General features: G+C 34.0%; 3 protein-coding genes across 6 annotated transcripts; all 3 read left to right on the plus strand.

The window, feature by feature from the left end:
* The first annotated feature begins 2,171 nt into the window (after nucleotides 1–2,171).
* LOC114186900 (transcription initiation factor TFIID subunit 6-like) lies at nucleotides 2,172–7,402 on the plus strand. Of its 2 annotated transcripts, none has more exons than XM_085674825.1 (12): nucleotides 2,172–2,552; nucleotides 2,880–2,966; nucleotides 3,416–3,517; nucleotides 3,616–3,724; nucleotides 3,973–4,067; nucleotides 4,149–4,286; nucleotides 4,392–4,487; nucleotides 4,668–4,792; nucleotides 5,687–5,819; nucleotides 6,172–6,297; nucleotides 6,384–6,495; nucleotides 6,864–7,402. In XM_085674825.1, exons 1-12 carry the CDS (start codon nucleotides 2,427–2,429, stop codon nucleotides 7,220–7,222), a joined length of 1,608 nt encoding a protein of 535 aa, XP_085530951.1. In that variant the 5' UTR covers nucleotides 2,172–2,426; the 3' UTR covers nucleotides 7,223–7,402. The 2 variants fall into 2 exon arrangements, with proteins under 2 accessions (XP_085530951.1, XP_085530952.1); XM_085674826.1 differs by lacking the exon at nucleotides 2,172–2,552 and adding an exon at nucleotides 2,576–2,581 and having other exon boundaries at nucleotides 2,877–2,966.
* Nucleotides 7,403–8,057: 655 nt separating this feature from the next.
* Nucleotides 8,058–11,074, plus strand: LOC114187024 (cell division protein FtsZ homolog 1, chloroplastic-like). The gene is made up of 6 exons (XM_028075125.2): nucleotides 8,058–8,501; nucleotides 9,048–9,147; nucleotides 9,259–9,488; nucleotides 9,786–9,953; nucleotides 10,210–10,443; nucleotides 10,537–11,074. Exons 1-6 carry the CDS (start codon nucleotides 8,244–8,246, stop codon nucleotides 10,801–10,803), a joined length of 1,257 nt encoding a protein of 418 aa, XP_027930926.1. The 5' UTR covers nucleotides 8,058–8,243; the 3' UTR covers nucleotides 10,804–11,074.
* An 807-nt stretch (nucleotides 11,075–11,881) lies between these two features.
* Nucleotides 11,882–14,632, plus strand: LOC114186866 (ATPase, V0 complex, subunit E). Of its 3 annotated transcripts, none has more exons than XM_028074909.2 (4): nucleotides 11,882–12,026; nucleotides 12,220–12,362; nucleotides 13,350–13,397; nucleotides 14,272–14,632. In XM_028074909.2, exons 2-4 carry the CDS (start codon nucleotides 12,265–12,267, stop codon nucleotides 14,336–14,338), a joined length of 213 nt encoding a protein of 70 aa, XP_027930710.1. In that variant the 5' UTR covers nucleotides 11,882–12,026; nucleotides 12,220–12,264; the 3' UTR covers nucleotides 14,339–14,632. The 3 variants fall into 3 exon arrangements, with proteins under 3 accessions (XP_027930710.1, XP_027930711.1, XP_085530489.1); XM_028074910.2 differs by lacking the exon at nucleotides 11,882–12,026 and adding an exon at nucleotides 12,033–12,128; XM_085674363.1 differs by lacking the exon at nucleotides 11,882–12,026 and having other exon boundaries at nucleotides 12,058–12,362.
* Nucleotides 14,633–21,231: the final 6,599 nt, after the last annotated feature.

A 21,231-nucleotide genomic window follows, 5' to 3' on the forward strand; every position in this document is an offset into this window, starting at 1 on the left:
AATTGCTTGCAACAATTTGAAAGGGGACTGATTTTGCAGAAAGTGGTTTAATGTGTTGTTGAGTCAGAGTTACCGTGTCATCGACTAGTTATATTTACTATGTGAACTTTCAGCATATTTTGACACTTGAAATGTCAATGTTACCTTTTCTTTCACAGAAAAATTTCTCACATTGATTTTGGTATTTAATTCTATGTATTATCAATGAAACAAACTTATACTGCTTGAGTTAAAAACATAATATAAAATCTGATTTTTAAAATATCTATTTTAGAAGCTAATAACATTATAAAACAATCTATTACTGTACTGGATGACCTTTAATTAAAGTTATCAGTTTAATCATATGATACTTAAACAATGATACACGGAAGAATGTTAGAAATACAAAATATTTATTTTATAATTTTTTTTTTTTATATTCAATGAGTACAGAATTTTTCTCTTATTCTGTATTGAATGACATTGTATATCATGTACATATATTAATCAAATAATTAAAAAATAAATAAAAATGACAGCAAGATAAACATAAATATTATAGTACGAATGGTTCAATGTTTACAGGGTAAATTTTCAATGTAAAAAATATCATTGATAACGAAATAACAATAGAATAAATATCAAGTAATTATTTTATTTTCTGAAATGTAGTAGATCAATTTAAGTAAAATACACAAGAAAAAAATGTATAATTAATATTGTGATGAAAGGAAAAATATGTTTGAAATACGAGTAAATTTGGTAGATATTTAGCGAGTCAAAATCGTTGAGAGTTTATATATTTTTTTTCTTACAAAACAAAATTTCTTTGAATGAAATTCAATTACTTGAAATTGAGAGTTAAAGATAATTACTTGAAATTGAGAATTAAAGATAGTAAAAAAAGTAAACAATAAATAAAAATATTAGATTATTTATTAGAAATGAGTAAAAATAATCAGATTTATATATTAACAATTATATAATTCAATGAAATTGGGGTTTATATTTTTTTAAGTGTAATACACCTTTTAAAAAAAATGTTTTTAATTTCTAAAATATTACCGTAAAATTATAAATATTTCTTAGTTAAAACTTATAAATCATTTGGTCCTTATATTTTAAAAATATTGATTTTTATTTTATTTTCTTAGAAACGTTCAAGTTTATCTTACATAACTAATAACATGCCACAAATTATTTAACTTTCTATAAATAAAAGAAATGGTCTAACGAGGTGGTGCATACAGTAAATATGAATAATCTTCATCACAATCTTTCTATTATTATTACAATAATAATAATTATTATTATTATTATATATAATAATAATAATATTATTATTATTAATATAATAATAATAATATTATTATATAATATTTTTTATTATTATTATTAATAATATTATTTTATTACATATTATTATTATTATACTATTATTATATTATATACTATTTTTATTAATTTAGTATTACTGCTACTATTAATAATAATAATAATATTATTATTATTGTTATATTAATATATATATATATATATATATATCATTATTATATATTATTATTAATATAATAACAATATATTAATAATAATAATAATATTATTATTATTTATAACAATATATAAAATATATAAAAAATATATAAAGAAAGTTCATTTTTTATTTTTCAATTTTATCTTTAATTATTATTTTATAACTAATTTATTTTTACTTAAAATATTTTTTGATTATTATTTTAAAATTTTTTTTAAAACAGTTATTTTATTTAACAATTATTTTAAAATTTATTATATATATTTTAAAAATAAATATTATTAATTTTATAAAAATTAAAAAATACAGATACACAGACACGGTCGCGCGTCTGTGTGTTCGCTAGTTATACTAATGGTAATATATACTAATAAGATATATTTTAATATAATAATAATACAATAATAATATTATTATTATTCTAATTAATAGAATAGTATTATTATAAAAATTAATCCAAAGCAAACACTTTTATAAAACTAAAGTCATTTGTTACAAATACAAAAGTAAAATAACAATATATTTCAAATTAAAAATATATTTCAGTCAAAATTATTCGGGAAATAAAGTAAAATATTTATTTTATTTTGTTATGAAATTATTCAAGTAACACAATGATAATCTAGACATTATTCCAAAAGATTTGGGGAAAACAACCTCAGTGTATCACAATAGTCATTGTTTTTCTTACCTCAGCCATTGATCTTTCACAAAAGAACCTAACAAGTTCATCTCTTTTGACCTTCCAATTCTTTCTTAAGGCATCACCAAATAGGTTTAATTTTAATTCAAACTACTCTTCTGTTTCTGCAAATTGTTCTGGTTTTGGCATTACCACCATCACCATTCCCCTTAACCTAAGTCACATTCTTGAATAAGTAAGACCAATTGATGTTCAATTGAAATCAAGATGAGTTTCGTGCCAAAGGAGACAATCGAAGTCATCGCACAGAGCATCGGCATCACCAATTTGTCCCCCGATGTTGCCCTCGCTCTCGCCCCCGATCTCGAATATCGCATTCGCGAAATCATGCAGGTATCCTTCACAATGTTCGCGAAATCATGCACAATTTTGAAATTTTCGCGGGTAATTTAAAACCCCCTTTCTGGGTTTCGTCGCGCTGCGATGACCCGGTTCGTATCAGGTGCTAACAGTGAAGCCCACGTTCTAAATCACGTGAAAAGTTTTATCTCTGAGGGAAAGTAATGAAGTTCCCTTATTTGGTTTTTGAGTTTTCTAAAAGGGGTGTAGCGGTTGGTTGGATTTTGATATTGTTGTTCCTTTTTTTTGTTGTTACCATTACTACTACTTCGAATGTGGCTAATTGAAGCATGGGTTGTTGTTTTGTTTTGAATTGAACAGGAGTCGATAAAATGCATGCGCCATTCGATGAGAACTTTTCTTAGTACAGAGGATGTAGATACTGCACTTGCACTTAGAAATTTGGAGGTGACTTGCTTTTGTTTTTATGTGTTTACTTTGGCTTTTAGAATTTATTATTCTGTTTTGAAACTTTTATGGATTTGTTGACGGTTTATTGAGGTAGCATGTGTTTTTCCTACCCTTTCGACTTTTTTTCCTCAGACTAGTGTATGTAAAGGTTTTGTTAGTGTATCTATCAAAAGGTACTTATTTGTCGTTAAGAGGATGGCAAATTGGCACTGGTGCGGCTCTTGTGCATAGTCTTGTGAGAGTGGTGGTTGTACAAAGTAGAATGCTTCATTCAAGTCAAGATTTTGCTTTGAAATATTTAAAATGGCAAATACTTCTCCAAATAATTCGTGGTTCACTATGAAATGCTTATTACCAAAGTTTAAACCACCCCTAGCTTGTTGAAGTTTTTATCTTTGAACTTGATTTTTGTTTTATTGTTGCTTCTGCTTGTTGTCATGTATCAGCCGATATATGGGTTCACCTCTAATGATCCTCCGAGGTTCAAAAGAGCTGCTGGACAAAAGGATTTGTTCTACATCGATGACAAAGATGTGGATATCAAAGATGTAAGATTTCTAGGTACACCAAAATTGCCATTCTGATAATAAAAGTTGTTGAATTGCTTTCTGATACGATGTTCTCACATTTTTCTTGATTTGAGCAGCTTATTGAAGCTCCTTTACCGAAAGCACCCCTTGATACATCAATTACCAGTCATTGGTTGGCTATTGAAGGTGTGCAGCCTGCAATTCCTGAAAACGCTCCAGTTGAAGGTATTTTTCCAGATTTAAGCACAATAAAACTGAATTAACCTCCATAATGCTCTGAGTTCCAACCAAGCTTATTGTCTGTATGATAATATGATCAATTTTTGCCTATCTAGCCAACCTGCTATAATATTGAAGATTATAACCTTAATGGTACACTGAATTTTGTATTTTACCAAACTGTATGAGGTTCATGATGAAGAAGTTTGATTTTCTTGACATTGACATATTTGTTTGCCCCGTGTTACTTGCAGCTCCCCCTGAGATAAGAAAATCTGAATATAAGGAAGATGGGCTTTCTGTTGATGTTAAATTACCTGTTAAACATTTAATAACAAGGGAGCTTCAGGTATACACTTCATTTGATGTGTCAATTGTTTATGCAATTCCATGTTCTTTTACTTGACTTAAGGATCTTTGTTTCTTACAGCTCTACTACGAAAAAATAACTGACCTAACATTGAATAAGTCTGGATCCATTCCGTTCAGAAGAGCATTGGTTAGCTTGGCGACGGACTCAGGACTCCATCCCTTAGTTCCGTATTTCACATGTTTTGTTGCCGATGAGGTATTGACAAGTTTATGTCAGTGATGCTTTTGGTTAAGCTCTTAATTCAGTGTGTGAAATAGAGCATGAGCGCTCACTTTTATCCTTTTTCTCTTGTCATATCAGGTGGCACGCAATTTACATAATTTAGCTGTTTTATTTGCCTTGATGCGCCTTGTGCGGAGCCTTGTGCAAAATTCTCAGATACACATAGAACTTTATGTAAGTTTGACACCAATGTAAATGATTTTGTGTATGGATATATATATATATATATATATGTATATGTATATGTATATGTATTTGTATTTGTATGTATGTATGTATAAATAGTTGATTTCAGATGATTGTTGTCATCTATGACAGCTGATGAATTTGATCGCCGATATTTAAAATCTGCAGTTACATCAATTGATGCCGCCTATCATTACTTGCCTTGTTGCAAAAAGGATGGGAAGCAGACTATCTGACGATCATTGGGAGCTTAGGAACTTCAGTGCTAATCTTGTTGCTTCAATATGCCAAAGGTTTGGACTTTCTCTCGATTGAATAAGAGTTTAAATACCATGGAAGAGATAATTTAATTATGATGTTAACTTTTGCTGCATGTGCATTGTTTTCATTTTTTCCAATTTTTTCGTACAGATTTGAGTAGGAGATTTTTAGAGTTATTTCTTCATTAGTTGTAATTAGGACAGATTTTTCCTTATTTCTTGTAATCGTGTCTGATTTGTTGCCCATAAATGGTTGGATGACATTAATTCATTCTGATGTCTGTATATATTGTAATCAGCATTAAACAGGTAAAGATAATTGGAAATAATATTAAGAGTTTGCCCATGTTTAAACTTTAACTTAATAATTCCCAGCCCTTTGCGATTCTTTTAGATGGGCAACTGGTGCATATTTCTTCTATTGTATATTTCAAACATTCCATGGTATTATAAAGAGCCATGACAAGGTCAAGTTGTTCTTGACGAGGCTTCAATTGCTGATGAGCAATAATGCTTGACGAGGCTTCAAATTGTAATTATTGAGGCTGTTAAACTTGCATGTGGTTGAAATAGAATACTGTTGGAGATCCCACATCAATTAGAGGTATAGTCAAATAACAGTATGTAACTAGATGAAAATCTTGTCTTATAGTTTTTGTGAGGTTAAGTTAGGTTTAGAGTTACATATGTTTCACATAGATATATAGCTGACATTGACACTTTACAGTTTAACTGCATGGTTTGACCAACGTGTTCTGTAAAACTATAAATGATGCAAAGGGCTTCTTAATATGCATACCTAAATTTCCTCAGGTTGGCACATACTTTAGTTTAATAAGGAAGATTTTGTATTTACCAACAAGAGCTACTGAGTTTGCTTTTATTTATTTTTTTGAGTTTTAAATTCCTTGTCTCTGGAAATTTCAGATTTGGGCATATTTATCACAATCTGCAGCCACGTGTGACAAAGACATTTCTTCATTCTTTCTTGGACCCTACAAAAGCTCTGCCTCAGCACTATGGTGCAATTAAAGGGATAGAAGCTCTTGGATCAAGAGTGGTATGTTCTGGCCTTGGTGTTTTAAGCCAGTAGATTTTAAATGTGGTTGTTAAATTGGTTTCATCGTATTTGTTTGATGATCTCTTGGGGATAATAACTGAATGAAGACGCTCTTCTTTTCCTTTCTAAATCAGATATGATTATTTTCTTATACAAACATGATAGTTTTTACCATCTGTTTAGTTGTTGTGGACAATAATGGAGAATTATCACTTCTTTTTATGTTACTTAAATATATGTATTTTTATTGCCCTCTTTGTATAGGGTTCATCGGTGACTTTTATGCTTTGTGATTTAGAACCTTCGCTTGTATTGGTGCAAACTAATGCCTATATTTCTTCACTTTGAGTAGATTCACTTGCTTATACTCCCAAATCTCGAGCCATATTTGCATCTTCTTGAGCCAGAAATGCAACCTGATAAACAAAAAAATGAAATAAAGAGGCATGAAGCTTGGCAGGTTTATGGAGCTTTGTTGGTGAGTTGTGATGTTTTAATTATGCATAAATTGGTTTGTTTTCACTGAACATCTCTTTAACTGATCACTAGAGTCAAATCTTTCAGGGTGCAGTAGGCAAATGTGTGCATGAAAAGGTAAAAAATTTCAGCAATTTGTTCTCTCCTCCAACTCGGCTTACTTCAAGAGGCAGTGGAAAAGCCATTATTCCAATGTCAGGTATTACTTTATTTTTCTACCACCGCAATTATATTGATGTGTTTGAAGAGAAATTCATGCTTGTTCTTGAATGGAGTAATGAGTAAATTTGTTTGTATGCATGCCTTATGGTGATGATAGCTGTATGATCTCCCTCTCCCTCTCAAAGTTAACTTTTATTCCTAACAGGAAACACAGACATAAGAAGGCCAGTATATTAAATGTTTACAATCTTAAAGCCCGAGTTTTCTGAATGTTCTTCCCCAGATGAATGAATTTGTTTCCATCAGAATCCTCATTTTGGCATCCATGTTTCCTATAATCAAAACACAGTCTTTACTTTTGTGCTCTTATAATGATGATCATACTCCATCTTTACACTAATGAAGGCAAACGAAAAGCCAGTGCCGACAATCTGATGCAGCAGCAACCTCCAATGAAGAAACTTTCAACAGATGGCCATGGAGGTGTAATACCAATGAACTCCATGTCAGTTGACATGCAAGGCTCAACAGGGGGATTTTCCACCATGATGGGGGCTCCTGCAATGTCGATGACTCGTCAAATTTCAACCGACAAGGCACCGGGGAAGGAGGTTGTAGATCAACGGAGGAAGGTGTCTGCCACTCTTGCTCAGGCTTGGAAGGATGACATTGATGCAGGAAATTTGGTGTCATCAGTGGTTGAATTGTTTGGCGAAAGGGTTTTACCATTTGTTCCAAACCCTGAAGCATTTATGTTTTTGTAGCAGTAGAGTTGCACTGTAGGTATTTGTTTTTGCATGTGAAAGTGCATGCAATAAGGTGGCATGCCTCATATGACTTGCTGCAGAATATAAATTACCATAGGCTAGAGTAGAAATTAACCTGTATTTAAATTTGATATTGAAGTCATGGGAAATGCATAAGAAAAGCTCATGAAAAAACCAGTAACACGTCTTAGATTGTCTTTTAGATTATTTGTTCAGCAATTAACAGTGATAATTACCAATTTTTTAAAAGTAATTGATTATTATGTGACTGGGTTGTGAAAAAACAGAGGTGATGAATGGTATTTGTAAAGAATGTCAATAGTTGAAAAGTCATGATATCTGTTGAAAAGAAAAATTACAAAATAAAACTGTGAAGAACAATTCATATGAAAAAATCACGAACAACTGTAATGAACATTTGTGAAAAAATCGACGCAAGAGTCATACATTTGCTTTCGTTAAGAAAATCCAAATAATTGCAATTTAAACATCACTCAGGAAAAATGGTAACATTAACTGAAGCTCGAGCAGATACTATATATAGAATCTGTTACAATGTGAAGAACAAAAAGGTTACCAACGTTGTCTCAACTGCAATTCAAGGTTTCACATAGAAAAAAGAAGTGTGACGTTCTAATTTCGTAAAAATAAACTAATTAAAAATTGTTGGAATATGACATTTATAAAATTTGTTTTTTTAAGAATTTTTCTAATATTTATAATAATTATAGTATTCTGAAATACCAGTATTAATTTTTTTTCCTTGTCATTTATCGGGTGCAGCAATTTTCTTGAAAAAAGAGAAATAAGAAAAGTTAAATGTGAGAGTCCACACACATCACACACTGGTATTGCCACCACTGCATAACCTTCTGTTACGCTTTTCTTCTTCCTTCGTTCGTTTCCAATCCAAAAAACTGAACGTGAAAGATGAATACTGAACTTAATCTTCTTCTAAAACCCTAAACCCCAATTCTTCACCATCAATCCTAAAACAACAACCCCCACAAGTGTTACAATGGCCGTGCTTGCCCTCACGAACCCAAGTTCAATTAGCCACAATGCCTTCTCTTCTTCCTCTTCCTCTTTCGCTCTCAGAAACTGCGTCTCCCTGAACCCCAGAACCAGAACGTGCGTCACCGCACCCCCGCGACGCCGTTTCGCGTCCGTGAGGTGCTGCTCCTTCTCGACACTCGAGAGCGCCAAGATTAAGGTTGTCGGCGTCGGCGGCGGCGGGAACAATGCCGTTAACCGCATGATTGGTTGCGGATTGCACGTGCGTTTTTCGTTTCCCCTTTGTATTTACTATTTCTTTTGGTTAAAAAGTTCATTGTCTTTTAAGGGGTCATTTTTGTTTTATTTATGAAACTATGAACAATGTGAGACTGTGTGATATCTTTGGTGGGTTTGTTAAGAAACCCATTTGTTGTATCTGATAATGCGTCTTTGTTTATTTTTTGTTAGTGTTTTTGAACAATGTGAAATTGTCGATAACTTTGTTGTTTTTCCATGGAATATATTTCTTGTTTTTTATTTTGTGTAAGATGTGTTTTAGGTTTCTCAAGATTTAGGCAAAACTGGTTTTAGAGCCTACCCTTTTTTGGTCCTTGCATTGGTGAGGTGAAAATGAATGTACCGGGTCCGATGAATTTATCAAATTTAGAATACGAGGGTCACTGCTTTTAAAATGTAGAGGCAAACTAATTTTAACCAAATCTTGACGGTATCATGGCCAAGATAGTGTTGATTTTTTTTATTACAGTATTGTTTATGTTTTTGCTAATGCTGTATTCTTCTACAATTCTTTTGTTTTTTTAATCAGGGTGTAGAATTTTATGCTGTAAATACCGATGCTCAAGCACTGTTGCATTCTGCTGCCGAGAACCCTATCAAAATTGGAGAGCTTCTGACTCGGGGATTAGGTCAGGCACTTGTATGTGTGCTGCTATGGGGTGATTTGATTTGTATGCATATGTGGTTTGCTTCCATATTTCAATGTTTCCTTTGATTCGAGTTGCTTGATAGAGATGCAGGTACCGGGGGAAATCCACTTTTGGGGGAACAAGCTGCTGAGGAATCTAAAGATGCTATTGCTAGTGCTCTTCAAGGATCTGATTTAGTGTTCGTCACTGCTGGCATGGGTGGGGGAACCGGGTCTGGTGCCGCACCAGTAGTGGCCCGAATAGCAAAAGATGCAGGTTACTTGACTGTAGGTGTCGTTACATATCCCTTCAGTTTTGAAGGACGCAAAAGATCATTGCAGGCAGGTGTCATTTATTTCCTTATTTGAGAATTTGATTAAGTGCTGTACCAATGCAATTCTCCTTCAAGTGTAAATTATTACTGCCCTATTAAGTGTGTTCAAGAAGTTGGGATTTACTTCTTTATTTTCTTCCATCTGTACCCATTTGCATTTGATCATACGTCATGTGTTATAACTGATAACCATCTTAGTTATGGTTGAACTGTGATAATGTACTTTGAAAATTGATTGATGTTATTGTATTCTCTTGCTCCGACAATACTTGGAGAAGTTAAAGTTCCGATTATATCCTTTCAGGCACTGGAAGCCATTGAAAAGCTGCAGAAAAATGTGGATACTCTTATAGTAATTCCAAATGACCGCCTCCTTGACATGGCTGATGAGCAGACACCTCTTCAGGATGCTTTCCGTCTGGCAGATGATGTTCTACGGCAAGGAGTGCAGGGAATATCAGACATTATCACAGTGAGTTGATTAACAATTTTATCAGACTTTCTATCTGGAAGCGGTTACTGTATCATGGAAAGCATTAGTTGTTCATTCTAGGATGGTAGATTGAGAAGAGTAAGAGGGTACATTACAGGCTCCAATCATTTTCAATGTCCTTTCTCCCAACTCATTGGAGTGTTTGCCCCACTGTCATAATTGAACAATTATATATTGCAAAGTACATTTTGATGTCGGTTTACGAGGATGATATTCCTACTGTGTTTTTTTACAGATACCAGGGCTTGTAAATGTGGATTTTGCTGATGTAAAAGCTGTGATGAAAGACTCTGGAACAGCAATGCTTGGTGTGGGTGTTTCCTCCAGTAAAAACCGTGCCGAAGAAGCTGCAGAGCAGGCTACTTTGGCTCCTTTAATCGGCTCTTCTATTCAGTCAGCTACTGGAGTGGTGTATAATATTACTGGAGGAAAAGACATAACTCTGCAGGAAGTAAACAGAGTGTCTCAGGTACTTCATTGGAAGAAAGAACATTTCACTCTCAACATAGTTTTTGATCATATGAATTTGTTTGGTTTTCTCAAAACTTCATAATTGTTGTAGGTGGTGACAAGTTTAGCCGACCCTTCTGCCAATATCATATTCGGTGCCGTTGTTGATGATCGGTACAATGGGGAGATTCATGTGACTATCATTGCAACTGGGTTTTCGCAGTCCTTCCAAAAGACACTACTAACAGATCCAAGGGCAGCAAAGTTGCTTGATAGAGTGCCTGAGGGCCAAGAAAGCAAGGTGGCTTCCTCTCCTCTCAAGTCCTCAAACTATCCAACAGTTGGATCTAGAGCATCCCCACGAAAGCTCTTCTTTTAGTTGCATAGTTCTTTCACACTTTTTTTTTTTTTTTTTTTTTCTTTTGGTTGTAGTTAATATCTTTGCTTATCTTGAAGATTAGTTGAGATGTCATTCTGGTGATGGTGTCTTTCAAATGTGAAGCTGGCTTTTACGAACTTCTTTTCTTCAAAATGTTGGCTATTTTCATGATTCGTTTGTCAGACTCTTAGTAACTATAACTAACAGCTTGTTTATAACTCACTCAAACAGCATTTTTGTCCAAGGAATGAATATATAAAGTTTACCTTAATATTCTCGGGTATTTAGTCTACACCATAACCGACAAGAGTTTTATGCAGTGATTAATATCAACTTTGTGACTAATATGGATTCAATGCTAAGGTGAAATTTTTAAGAGGATTCTTAGTATGTTTTGAATGGAAAGTTTTTAAATGGTAATTATTTCTGAAAAGAATTTGAAGTATCTTATAATAAAATATGTTATCTGAATAGAAAATTTCTTATTCTTTTCTCTTTTGTATTTATGTTTTTTCTTTTCTTTTCTTTTTAATTGTCCTTTTGACTTAGTCTTAGATCATTGATGATTTGAGTTTTGACTTCGTGATAGGATGGTGTTGGTTTTATATCGTTTTTTCTATGTTTAATTATTCTTTTTGTTATTGTATTGGTCCAAATTTAAAATGCAAACAATTCAGATTTATTTTATTTTAGTTTTTCTAAGATTTGAATTTTTTTATTCACATAAGGTTAATATTATAAATACCCCAATGTTTAAATACCTAAACATTGTTTATATATATATATATATATATATATATATATATATATACACTTTTTCATCAAAGATTAAATTTACAGTCAATTTTTCGTTGTGCTATGGCTAAACTTTTTAAGTAGTTGTAAACTTTATATCTTGAAATTGGATTACCTTCTGAGAATATTTTGGATTTTGAAAAACTTATTCCCAAAAGAATGGAAGGTAATACAAACACCCTTTCGATATTTTATTATGAAATTCTTTAACAATGATTAAATTGAAAAATTACATAGGAATTAAATGGTTAATAAATTACTTATAAGTATTTTTGTAAAGACAAAAACGAATATTAGGCCGAGTTTGGGGCCTATGTGGGCTGAAGCCCAATTCATTCTGAAGCAGAAAATCGACGACGCATCACACACTATATGCGAAGGTGATCGAATCACAGCACCGTGAGATCTCTGCTTCAAAGAGTTCAGAGGTAACATAACAAACTATCATTATTCAATTGTTTTTTCTCTTTTCCTATTTTCACTTTCTTTCATTTTCCACCATTTTCTCGGCTTCCAAACGCCCCCAAATAGTAGGGTTCAATTCGCCTTCGCTCCAAAATCAATCAATCCATCCATCAATTATTCACATTTTATTTCATTCTCTTTTTCAATTCGCGCTAGGAATTCGTTTTCTCTGCTCGGGATCTGGAAAGGGAACGACTCGACATGGGTTTCCTGGTGACGACGCTGATCTTCGCAGTGATCGGAATCATCGCGAGCCTCTGCACCAGAATCTGCTGCAACAGAGGACCTTCTACCAATCTGTACGCTCCTTTTCCCTTTCTCTCTCCATTCTGTTTTAAGTTCTCAATATATCGATTGCGGTACCCTAGCAATCTCGAGAGTGGTTAGCGTTCGAGGAATTTAGAGGTTCTTCACTCAATTGGAGTATATAGTACGATGTGTCTCTGAATTGGATTTCGTGATTTGGTTACGTTGTGTGAGTGGATTATCTCATCGTTAGTTTTCGTTTAGTTGTTGTAGTGCAATTAGTGGGATTTTGATCTGATTAATTTATGGATTGTTTGGAGAAATGTGTTTTACCGCTTTCTGTTGTTGTGAATCCTGCTGCTGCTTTAAATACTTGCTAAGATTTAGGGAAATGAACTTAGATTAAGGTTGTCTTCCTCAAAATTAAATAAAGGTATTTATACTCAGACCTGGCATACGGTTTTGTTGTTGTTGCTGTTGTATTTATAGTGAGGCGTTACTGATTCACTTGGGAAGGATGAGTTGGCCAGTATTTTGGAAAATAAAAAGTATTCCTGGATGTTAATTGATTTTATGGAATTTCTTTCCATGTAAAGAAGTCAAGAGTATGACAGTGTGGTTGCTGTCTTGGTAATGACAGTGCTTGATACTTGTTCAACACCTTATAAACTATTATCGTTCTTATTCTTGTTTGTTTGTTTTTCTGTTAGAAGCGCCATTGAAAATCAATCCAATCTTTTAACCCTTTCACGATCAGTTGCTTTAGAAAAGTGTGAGAACGTGAAAAGAAACATGCTGAGTACTTGACAACTTGATATGGTTATCAACTATTTATTGCCACCTTTTGTGTTTTATAAATGCTACATATTCAGATTTATTTGGCGACTTGAACTAGCTCTGAAGAATTTATACAGACTCACATGCATTCCCACGCTTACAAATCTAATGAATATTCATTGTTGCACTATTTTCCATTGCTGTTCTGAGTAATGTGTGAATTGTTCTTATCTACCTGTGTCTAATCTCTTATTCTGTTGCAGATTTCACCTAACTTTGGTAATTACTGCGACAATTTGCTGCTGGATGATGTAAGTATTGTTTGATGGCATGCTTCTTTTATTTATATTAAGTTAATCGTTGAACTAGAGTGTGTAGAATTTGTGTACGATGTCTTCATTTCTCCTGTCAAGGAATTCATTGATTAGAATAGAAAAAAAAAAAACCTATGTCTTTTACCCCACGTAGATGACTCCACTCAGGCTGCCATTTATTGATTATTAGACCATGATACTGGCGTATTGCATGTGAATTTTGGTCTTTAATGTCTAAATACCGGAGTGGAAGAAATAGCAACCTTCCTATGAAGAGTAGTAATTGAAGCAGAGTAACCGAATTCTGTGATGGTAGCATAAGTGATTGTACCTGATCATATATAAGCATGAATGCCTTTATTCTATTATATATAAAAGGCCATTAGTTTTATTAGTGAAAAAGAAGCCTGCCATGCCACCCAAATGTGATAATAGTAACTTAAAATGTCTCCAACTGTAAATATGCTGCCAAGTTTCTCTTTTTCGTCGGTATACCAACTCATTTCCATTCTTATATATGCACATCTTAAATGTGTGATTTTACAAGAGGAAACTATAAATAGTTATGTACTTATTTATTTGTATTTCTGTTCCTCATTTTGTGATAAAATATGATGAACATGAGTAACTGTATGTTCAATTGTTTTGTTTGTTTTTTTTTTTTTTTTTTTGTGGAGTTTGGGGTATGACTTTTAGTTCACAGCTCATTCCCAAGTTTCCTATTTACTCATATTGAATCCTATCTCGATTGATCTTTCAGTAAGCTATTTTCTGTTTGTGTTTGGTTGAGTTGTAATTATAGCTTTTATAAATACCAAATCATGTCTTCTTTGTCATAGGCTCAATCATGGTCTTTTCTCTGTTCTTTTAGGTGGGCGATTGTATATCTGGCACAGATGAAACCACTCATTGTACCTATACTGAGTGAGGGCGAATAAGTCTCGAAACAGATGTAGCTCCTTGTAAGTTAGAGAACATGGATCACAAATTGGCTGCTGCATAGAATTTGATTTTGGTTATCATGAGTTGTTCAGTATTTTTTTCAGAGTGAACTGGACTGTATGTATTTCTTGTCTGATAATGGCATTTCTGTGCTACCTGACATTAGTCATGTTACGAATGTTGTATTTATCACTCATTCTGTTATTCATTTTAGATATCCGTGGATAATGGTATCAAATATGTATTTCGCTGAAAAATAAGTTGATGAAAGGGAAGTTTGTTTTGTCTAAGATTCAAAAATTTCTTATGTCATGTTTTGGCACTTCTCATGTACTATTCACTCTGGTCACCTACCAGATGACTGAAACGTTAACCGATACTAATTTTATAGTTTTAGTGCTTGTTATAATTTAGCTCAAGATGCCTAAGTAATAGCTGCGCAACTTATTTGTTTCTGACACATTTTATTTCGTTTTGATCCTTTTTGATTGATTAATTTTTAAGTACACCTGTAGAGAAGTGACTGAGAAAATTTAAATTGATTTGACTTATTTAGGTGAACCTTTTCAACTCAACCAAACGATGGATATATATATTTGATAACTATAATATTTAAATTATATGAAAGAAAGTAAGAGCTAACTTGATGAATGTTAGAAATTATAAGGAAAGACAAATGTATAGGTTTGTTAATAGATGAAAAAGAAAAGAAGAAAATCGTATTGTAACTCTTTTGGATAAAAATGTGAATAGTATAGCAATACCCACCGGATTGTCTTATGTTTAAGATATTCAGATATTTGGACAAAGAAAGTTATACATGTTTTCATTTAATTCGAATTATAAGTTATTATATCTAACATTTCAAAAATCTTAACTTACAATCCTAATTTTAGAAATAATCTTTTTATACTAAGAACTGAAGTATAAATGTTATATTACTACAAAAATATTTTTAAAAAACTATAAATAAGAATTACATTAAAAACTTTTAGAAGTTAACATAATAATAATAGTAAACTGTCTCCCAAAAAGTAAAATAACATTCTTTTCTTTAAATACCTAAAAAATCTTCTTAGAAAATAAAAGACTATTGTATCCCTTCGTTAACGTAGTAGGTGGGTGAGGTAGGCTCTGTTTGATTTTAGAAGTGGATTTGTGGAAGCCAAAAAAAAAAAATATGAATTTGAGTTTAAAGAAAGGAGTAGTGTAACATCCCAATTTCAGCAGCTTAAAACTAATAAAAATAGGAAGTTTCATCATAGTTCCAAAATAGATAATCCAGTGTACACAATATATTAATACAATCTTACAAGATATGACTATAAAAATATATCATTTATACACTTAAACTAAACTAATAAACTATATACTTAAATTGACCACTGCTAAAGCTCCCACTGGAAACCTCCTCCTCAACACTAAAACGATGGCTCTTCATCCTCCAGAAGTGTCTTTGACACTGCAACCACATCTGCTCCCACTGAATAGGTGATCATCGCAAAAGAAAAACATACAACACGAGACAGACACATAGAAAGCAAGGGTAAGCTAATCTGATAAGGAAAATCATGCAATTCAATTATATAACAAACCATGCAGTCTTTCTCATTTTTACCAAAATCACATAGGCCACCACAAACATAGAACAAATATATTACTCTAGACTCAATATTCAGATTATGTAAGCGACATCAGATCTCTTGGTGGTGTGCACCTGTGACGGTTCCCAAACTTTGCAGAGTTTGGACACAAGGGGTTATCACCCAACCACTCCCAAGATAAGTCTCCTTCGCGTCTGTGACTGAATCGGGTCCACAGACTAGGACCTCCTACTACTCCTCCCGACATAATCCATCATGCTCTACATGAGCCTTAATGGTTATTGGAGCGTCAGGATACCAACCAAAACTGAGTCCTTATGTCCTTACATACACTAAAACATTCCTCTTAAAATTTCCCTTGAAATCCTAATTCAACCACATCTTCTCATATTCCAACTTCATGCAATTTCACCACACATATTACTAGTCATAACAATTCATGCATATCATAAATAAGTTCACATTTTAACATTTAAAAATAGCTTCATCCATTAGAAACAAGGGAATAACACTTAGCTACAGGGTTCTCGCCCAAGCTGGAAGGTCTCGCCCATGCAAAAGGGCTCTCTTGCTTAGGCGAGTCATTCTCGCCTGAGCGAGGCTCGAAACAGAGAACAACCCAAACTCTGGACGAATTCTCGCTCAAGCTAAGTTGTTTCACTTAGACGAGAGTGACTCTCGCTCAAGCGAGACTGGCTCGCCTAGGCGGGATCTCGCGCAGAGACAAGGTATGAGTTTTTGGTGTTTTCGCTCAGGCGAGAGCTGCTCGCTTAGGCAAAAATACCAAATTCCCAATCTGTTCTCACATGCAACAGTCCATAAATCTATCACAATCCAATCATACATTCAATTAAACAGTTCAAGCACTCATACAACACTCAATCATGCAATTCAAAGTCATCAGAATGATTTCTATACAAAATTTAAGAAAAACAGTTAGCTTCCCTTACATGTTATCTTGTTTAGACATCTTTATAAACGTCAATGCCTTAAAAACGTCAACACCTCTAACTCCACAGGATGCTCTATTTACACATAGAAACATCACAAGAACGATCAGGACATACCGTTATGATCACTGATCAGCAGAGACTCATACTGATGATTAAAACGTCGCATGCAAGCGGAAGATGACTTGCATGCAACTGAAAACAGAAAAGACTAAAAAAGAGAGTGGGAACTCAACTTACGCGAACGAAGAAACTGATCGGTCAAATTTGAAGAGCTCGCCGAGAGGATCAATCCTACGGTCTCAGTTCTTCAATCAGACGACCAAAGAGACAGAACCTCTAGAGAGAAGTCAGAGAACTCTAGAAAAGTGGTTTCTAGAGAGATGGTGTGTTTTAAAATAATGAAACTCGTTTATAACAATTCTATTTATACTAAAACCTTTTAATATTAAAATAATCGAGTCTCACTATTTTTAAACCACTATCACTTTTAAAACGCCATTTTCTAGGGTTTTACATTCTCCCCAACAAGAAAAAATTTCGTCCCCGAAAATTCACTCGTCAGATAGAAAGAAAACCATGCTCTCCTCATGTTCTCTACAACAACCACCTAGACATGACTAACTTAACGATTGCAACACCTAAACTTACTGAAAAATTTGCCTCTATGCTAAGCGATATATGTTTAACAGTGTAGATTGGATTAGTCACTACTCTCAAAGCAACCCTCCACCTTGCACCTTAAAAATTGAATGGTCCTTTACACCTAACCAACCCACTTATGTCTGATATGCCGACTCACCTTCCATATGTTCTCCAATACTTCTGGTAGGTGTTTACCAAAATTTAAAGATTTGCAACCGATCTCAACCTAAAACGTGATTGTTATCAATTCCCATTATCTAGTTTCTTCTTTGAGGTACCACTCATCTGACTTGATCACACACAACTTTATAACATTCTTGACCACCCTATCCACCACCATCTGTATGACATCATGCTTCTCATACTGACTTTGACCAGAGCAGCAAAGTTTATAACAATGTTATCCCACTTCCAGACTAGACCCTTCACTTGCGGCAACAACGACACCAAATTTTGACACTTCCTCAGCATTTATTAAACCACTAATCTGCAACCATCTCTCCACCAATTTTTACTCTTCATTATTGAACCAACCACTGCAATTCTCTTTCTGCTTAAGACACATACTAGTACTTTTCCGCTTCTAAGGTGATAACACAACTCAAAACCATAGCTCGATTCATCTCTCCCATTTCCTATCCATCCCCCTCTATGCAACTTCATACTTCTAGTTGTTGATGATCACTAGACATCTTTAACAAATCTTCATAACACTAACACCTCTACTGTTTTAGAGAACTCACTACCACATCAACCACCAGGTCATGAGTAAGATATTTCCCCGTCTCCTGTATTCCCACTATTGATAAGTATACCCCACCATTATTCCGCTGCGTCACTCTGATCAACAACCATTTTCACACCTGATGTGTTTAGCCACAATAGACTGCAAAGAATAATCATCATTGAAGCGTCGATCATGTTCTTCCTCAACGTCTTGACGACTCTCTTCACACTTGAGAAACTTGTTGCGAAACCTTGATAACAACTTTCTTGAAAAACCTTACTTAAACTCACTCTTAGAACTTCCTTTCCCTTAAAATTTTTCCCACTCATCTTAACCACTTACAGTCGTAGATCTTAACATATAATTACTTCTCTTTCCAAACTTTGTTAGACTGGATTACTCATGATGACACACTACGATTAAACCATTGCTTTTCTAAGGACTTCTCCACCTGTTGTCTTGAATCCACACTTTTAGCAAAATCATCCAATGCAAAACTATTGACACTGGTTACGTTTAGATATCAATGTCACAATGAACCCCACCGCTTGTCGGTGATTGTTCCAACATCTGCTTCATAACATAACTAAAACTGTTTCACCACTAAGATCCCTTGCATATGTTCTTCGCAGGCCTTTACTAGATAAACACTCATACCGGTAACACTCTGTCTTCACTTTTCAACTTGTTCCATACTTGATGCACAACCATTTACTCACCTTCTTGAAACAAGGAACATCACTTCCTATGATACCACATTCCACCTGAATGAGCTTGGAAAACAACCAAGTCACCCTTGAGATTTATGCTCTCGACCAAATCTTGTAAAGGAAGTAATTCAAGTTGACTTTGAATTTGAATCCTTTGATCACCCCGAAGCATACCACACATCCAAGAAATCTTCACTTGTCCACCAAAGAAGAAAAACTATCAACTCAAACTCCAAATCAAACTCCAACTCCTCCTTGCAGTTAACCATAACTCATTTACCATATTGACGATACCAAGGTTTTATGATCACGAGCGAAACCAAAACTCATATCCCAAACACCACCTTTTGAATTTGATAATTTGCATTAACAACTCCAACACCAACTATCGTAGACACAATTTCAACTACTTAAGATTTTTCTTCTCCTTTCATTATTTACGGTACTCTGCCTTCTCTAGCTTTTATCTTTCCCACAAGATCGAACTTAACGGTTCGCTTCTTCTTCCCACACTTGAATTTCTCTACCTCATCCCAATGTCAAAGTTTATACTCATGAACTACTTTTCCTTGAAACATCCTATTATCTACTAAAAAGATCCCAACATCTCCTTCTGATTATTGAACCTAATATGAAACCTTTATTCCACTTCATTCTCATGCACATATTATTTTTCTACTTAGGAAACATCACCTTATCTAACTGATCTGCAAACTCTGCTCTGTCTTAAGCTCCCACTAGAGATTTTTCGTCTTTTTACACTTCAAGATCTTTATCTTTCTTAGCTTGTTCGATGCCAAATAATCTTACCGTTTCCTACAACCTAGGATCTGCCAATTACTTCTTTTTCACCAATCCAAGAAAGCATTAGATATGGCGATATGACTATATCCAATGACACAACTTCTAACATTGCTTGTATTTGCTTATCTTTGAACATCAACATTGCTAGAATGTAGAACAAAGTTTATTCTCTCAAACGTTGTTGCGCTGGCATACATTGATATCTTCCATATTTCTAGCCTCTGAACCCAACTCCTTTTGAGAAACTATTAATATTCGATCTCGTGAGCCTACCCTTGAAGCTTGCTTAGTCTAAACATTAATGCTGAATTTTTACATCTTTATCCAATATACTAACCCAAAGCATAACTTTTCTCGCTCATCGATCTACTTCATACAACAAACCTATATCCTTGAGGCAGAAAGTTATCTAAAAAACTACATCCAACCCTCACAAAGGTAAGCAGGTCAAGTTGACCTTGAATCTGCATTCCTTTATCACTATAAACAATAAACGCAAACCACAAAGGTGCAACAAACCTATATACTATTGATAGCCAAAACTTTTTGTCTATCACTCTTCTTTCCTAAAACCATTAGAATTAAGAAAGTAAAACAATCTTTGATCTAGTCATGAGTGTGCACCCTCATTACTTTATCAAGACGTTTTCTGTTCTTAATACTTTCGGTTTCAAAGACAAACTCTACTAAACTCGAACTCTAACACAAACAAGACATGACAAACCCACAACCCTCAGGTCATCCTAAGGACGAACTGCTCTGATACCATAAATGTAACATCCCAATTTCAACAGCTTAAAATAAAAATAGGGAGTTTCATCATAGTTCCAAAACAGATGATCCAGTGTACACAATATATTAATACAGTCTTACAAAAGATATGACTATAAAAATATATCATTTATACACTTAAACTAAACTAATAAACTATATACTTAAATTGACCACTGCTAAAGCTCCCACTGGAAACCTCCTTCTTAACACTAAAATGATGGCTCTTCATCCTCCAGAAGTGCCTTTGACACTGTAACCACATCTGCTCCCACCGAATACGTGATCATCGCAAAAAAAAAAATACAACACGAGACAGACACACAGAAAGCAAGGGTAAGCTAATTTGATAACAAAAATCATGCAATTCAATTATAAACAAACCATGCAGTCTTTCTCATTTTTACTAGAATCACATAGGCCACCACAAACATAGTACAAATATATTACTCTAGACTCAATATCCGAATTATGTAAGCGACATCGGATCTCTTGGTGGCATGCACTTGTGACGGTTCCCAAACTCTGCAGAGTTTGGACACAAGGGGTTATCACCCAACCACTCCCAAGGTAAGTCCCCTTCGCGTCTGTGACTGAATCAGGTCCACAGACTAGGACCTCCTGCTACTCCTCCCGACATAATCCATTATGCTCTACATGAGGCTTAATGGTTATTGG

The sequence above is a fragment of the Vigna unguiculata genome, chromosome 6 (assembly GCF_037176805.1).
Source record: "Vigna unguiculata cultivar grain cowpea cultivar isolate G323 ecotype 2 chromosome 6, ASM3717680v1, whole genome shotgun sequence".
In the NCBI taxonomy this organism is placed as follows: domain Eukaryota; kingdom Viridiplantae; phylum Streptophyta; class Magnoliopsida; order Fabales; family Fabaceae; genus Vigna; species Vigna unguiculata.

Excerpts from the sequence above, each read along its gene's own strand:
- LOC114186900 (XM_085674825.1), top strand. The coding sequence starts at position 2,427 with ATGAGTTTCGTGCCAAAGGAGACAATCGAAGTCATCGCACAGAGCATC. Across the intron at positions 4,068-4,148 it reads TAATAACAAGGGAGCTTCAG|CTCTACTACGAAAAAATAAC; the intron begins GTATACACTTCA and ends TGTTTCTTACAG. Across the intron at positions 4,793-5,686 it reads GTTGCTTCAATATGCCAAAG|ATTTGGGCATATTTATCACA; the intron begins GTTTGGACTTTC and ends TGGAAATTTCAG.
- LOC114187024 (XM_028075125.2), top strand. The coding sequence starts at position 8,244 with ATGGCCGTGCTTGCCCTCACGAACCCAAGTTCAATTAGCCACAATGCC. Across the intron at positions 8,502-9,047 it reads TGATTGGTTGCGGATTGCAC|GGTGTAGAATTTTATGCTGT; the intron begins GTGCGTTTTTCG and ends TTTTTTAATCAG. Across the intron at positions 9,489-9,785 it reads GACGCAAAAGATCATTGCAG|GCACTGGAAGCCATTGAAAA; the intron begins GCAGGTGTCATT and ends ATATCCTTTCAG.
- LOC114186866 (XM_028074909.2), top strand. The coding sequence starts at position 12,265 with ATGGGTTTCCTGGTGACGACGCTGATCTTCGCAGTGATCGGAATCATC. Across the intron at positions 12,363-13,349 it reads AGAGGACCTTCTACCAATCT|ATTTCACCTAACTTTGGTAA; the intron begins GTACGCTCCTTT and ends ATTCTGTTGCAG. Across the intron at positions 13,398-14,271 it reads ACAATTTGCTGCTGGATGAT|GTGGGCGATTGTATATCTGG; the intron begins GTAAGTATTGTT and ends CTGTTCTTTTAG.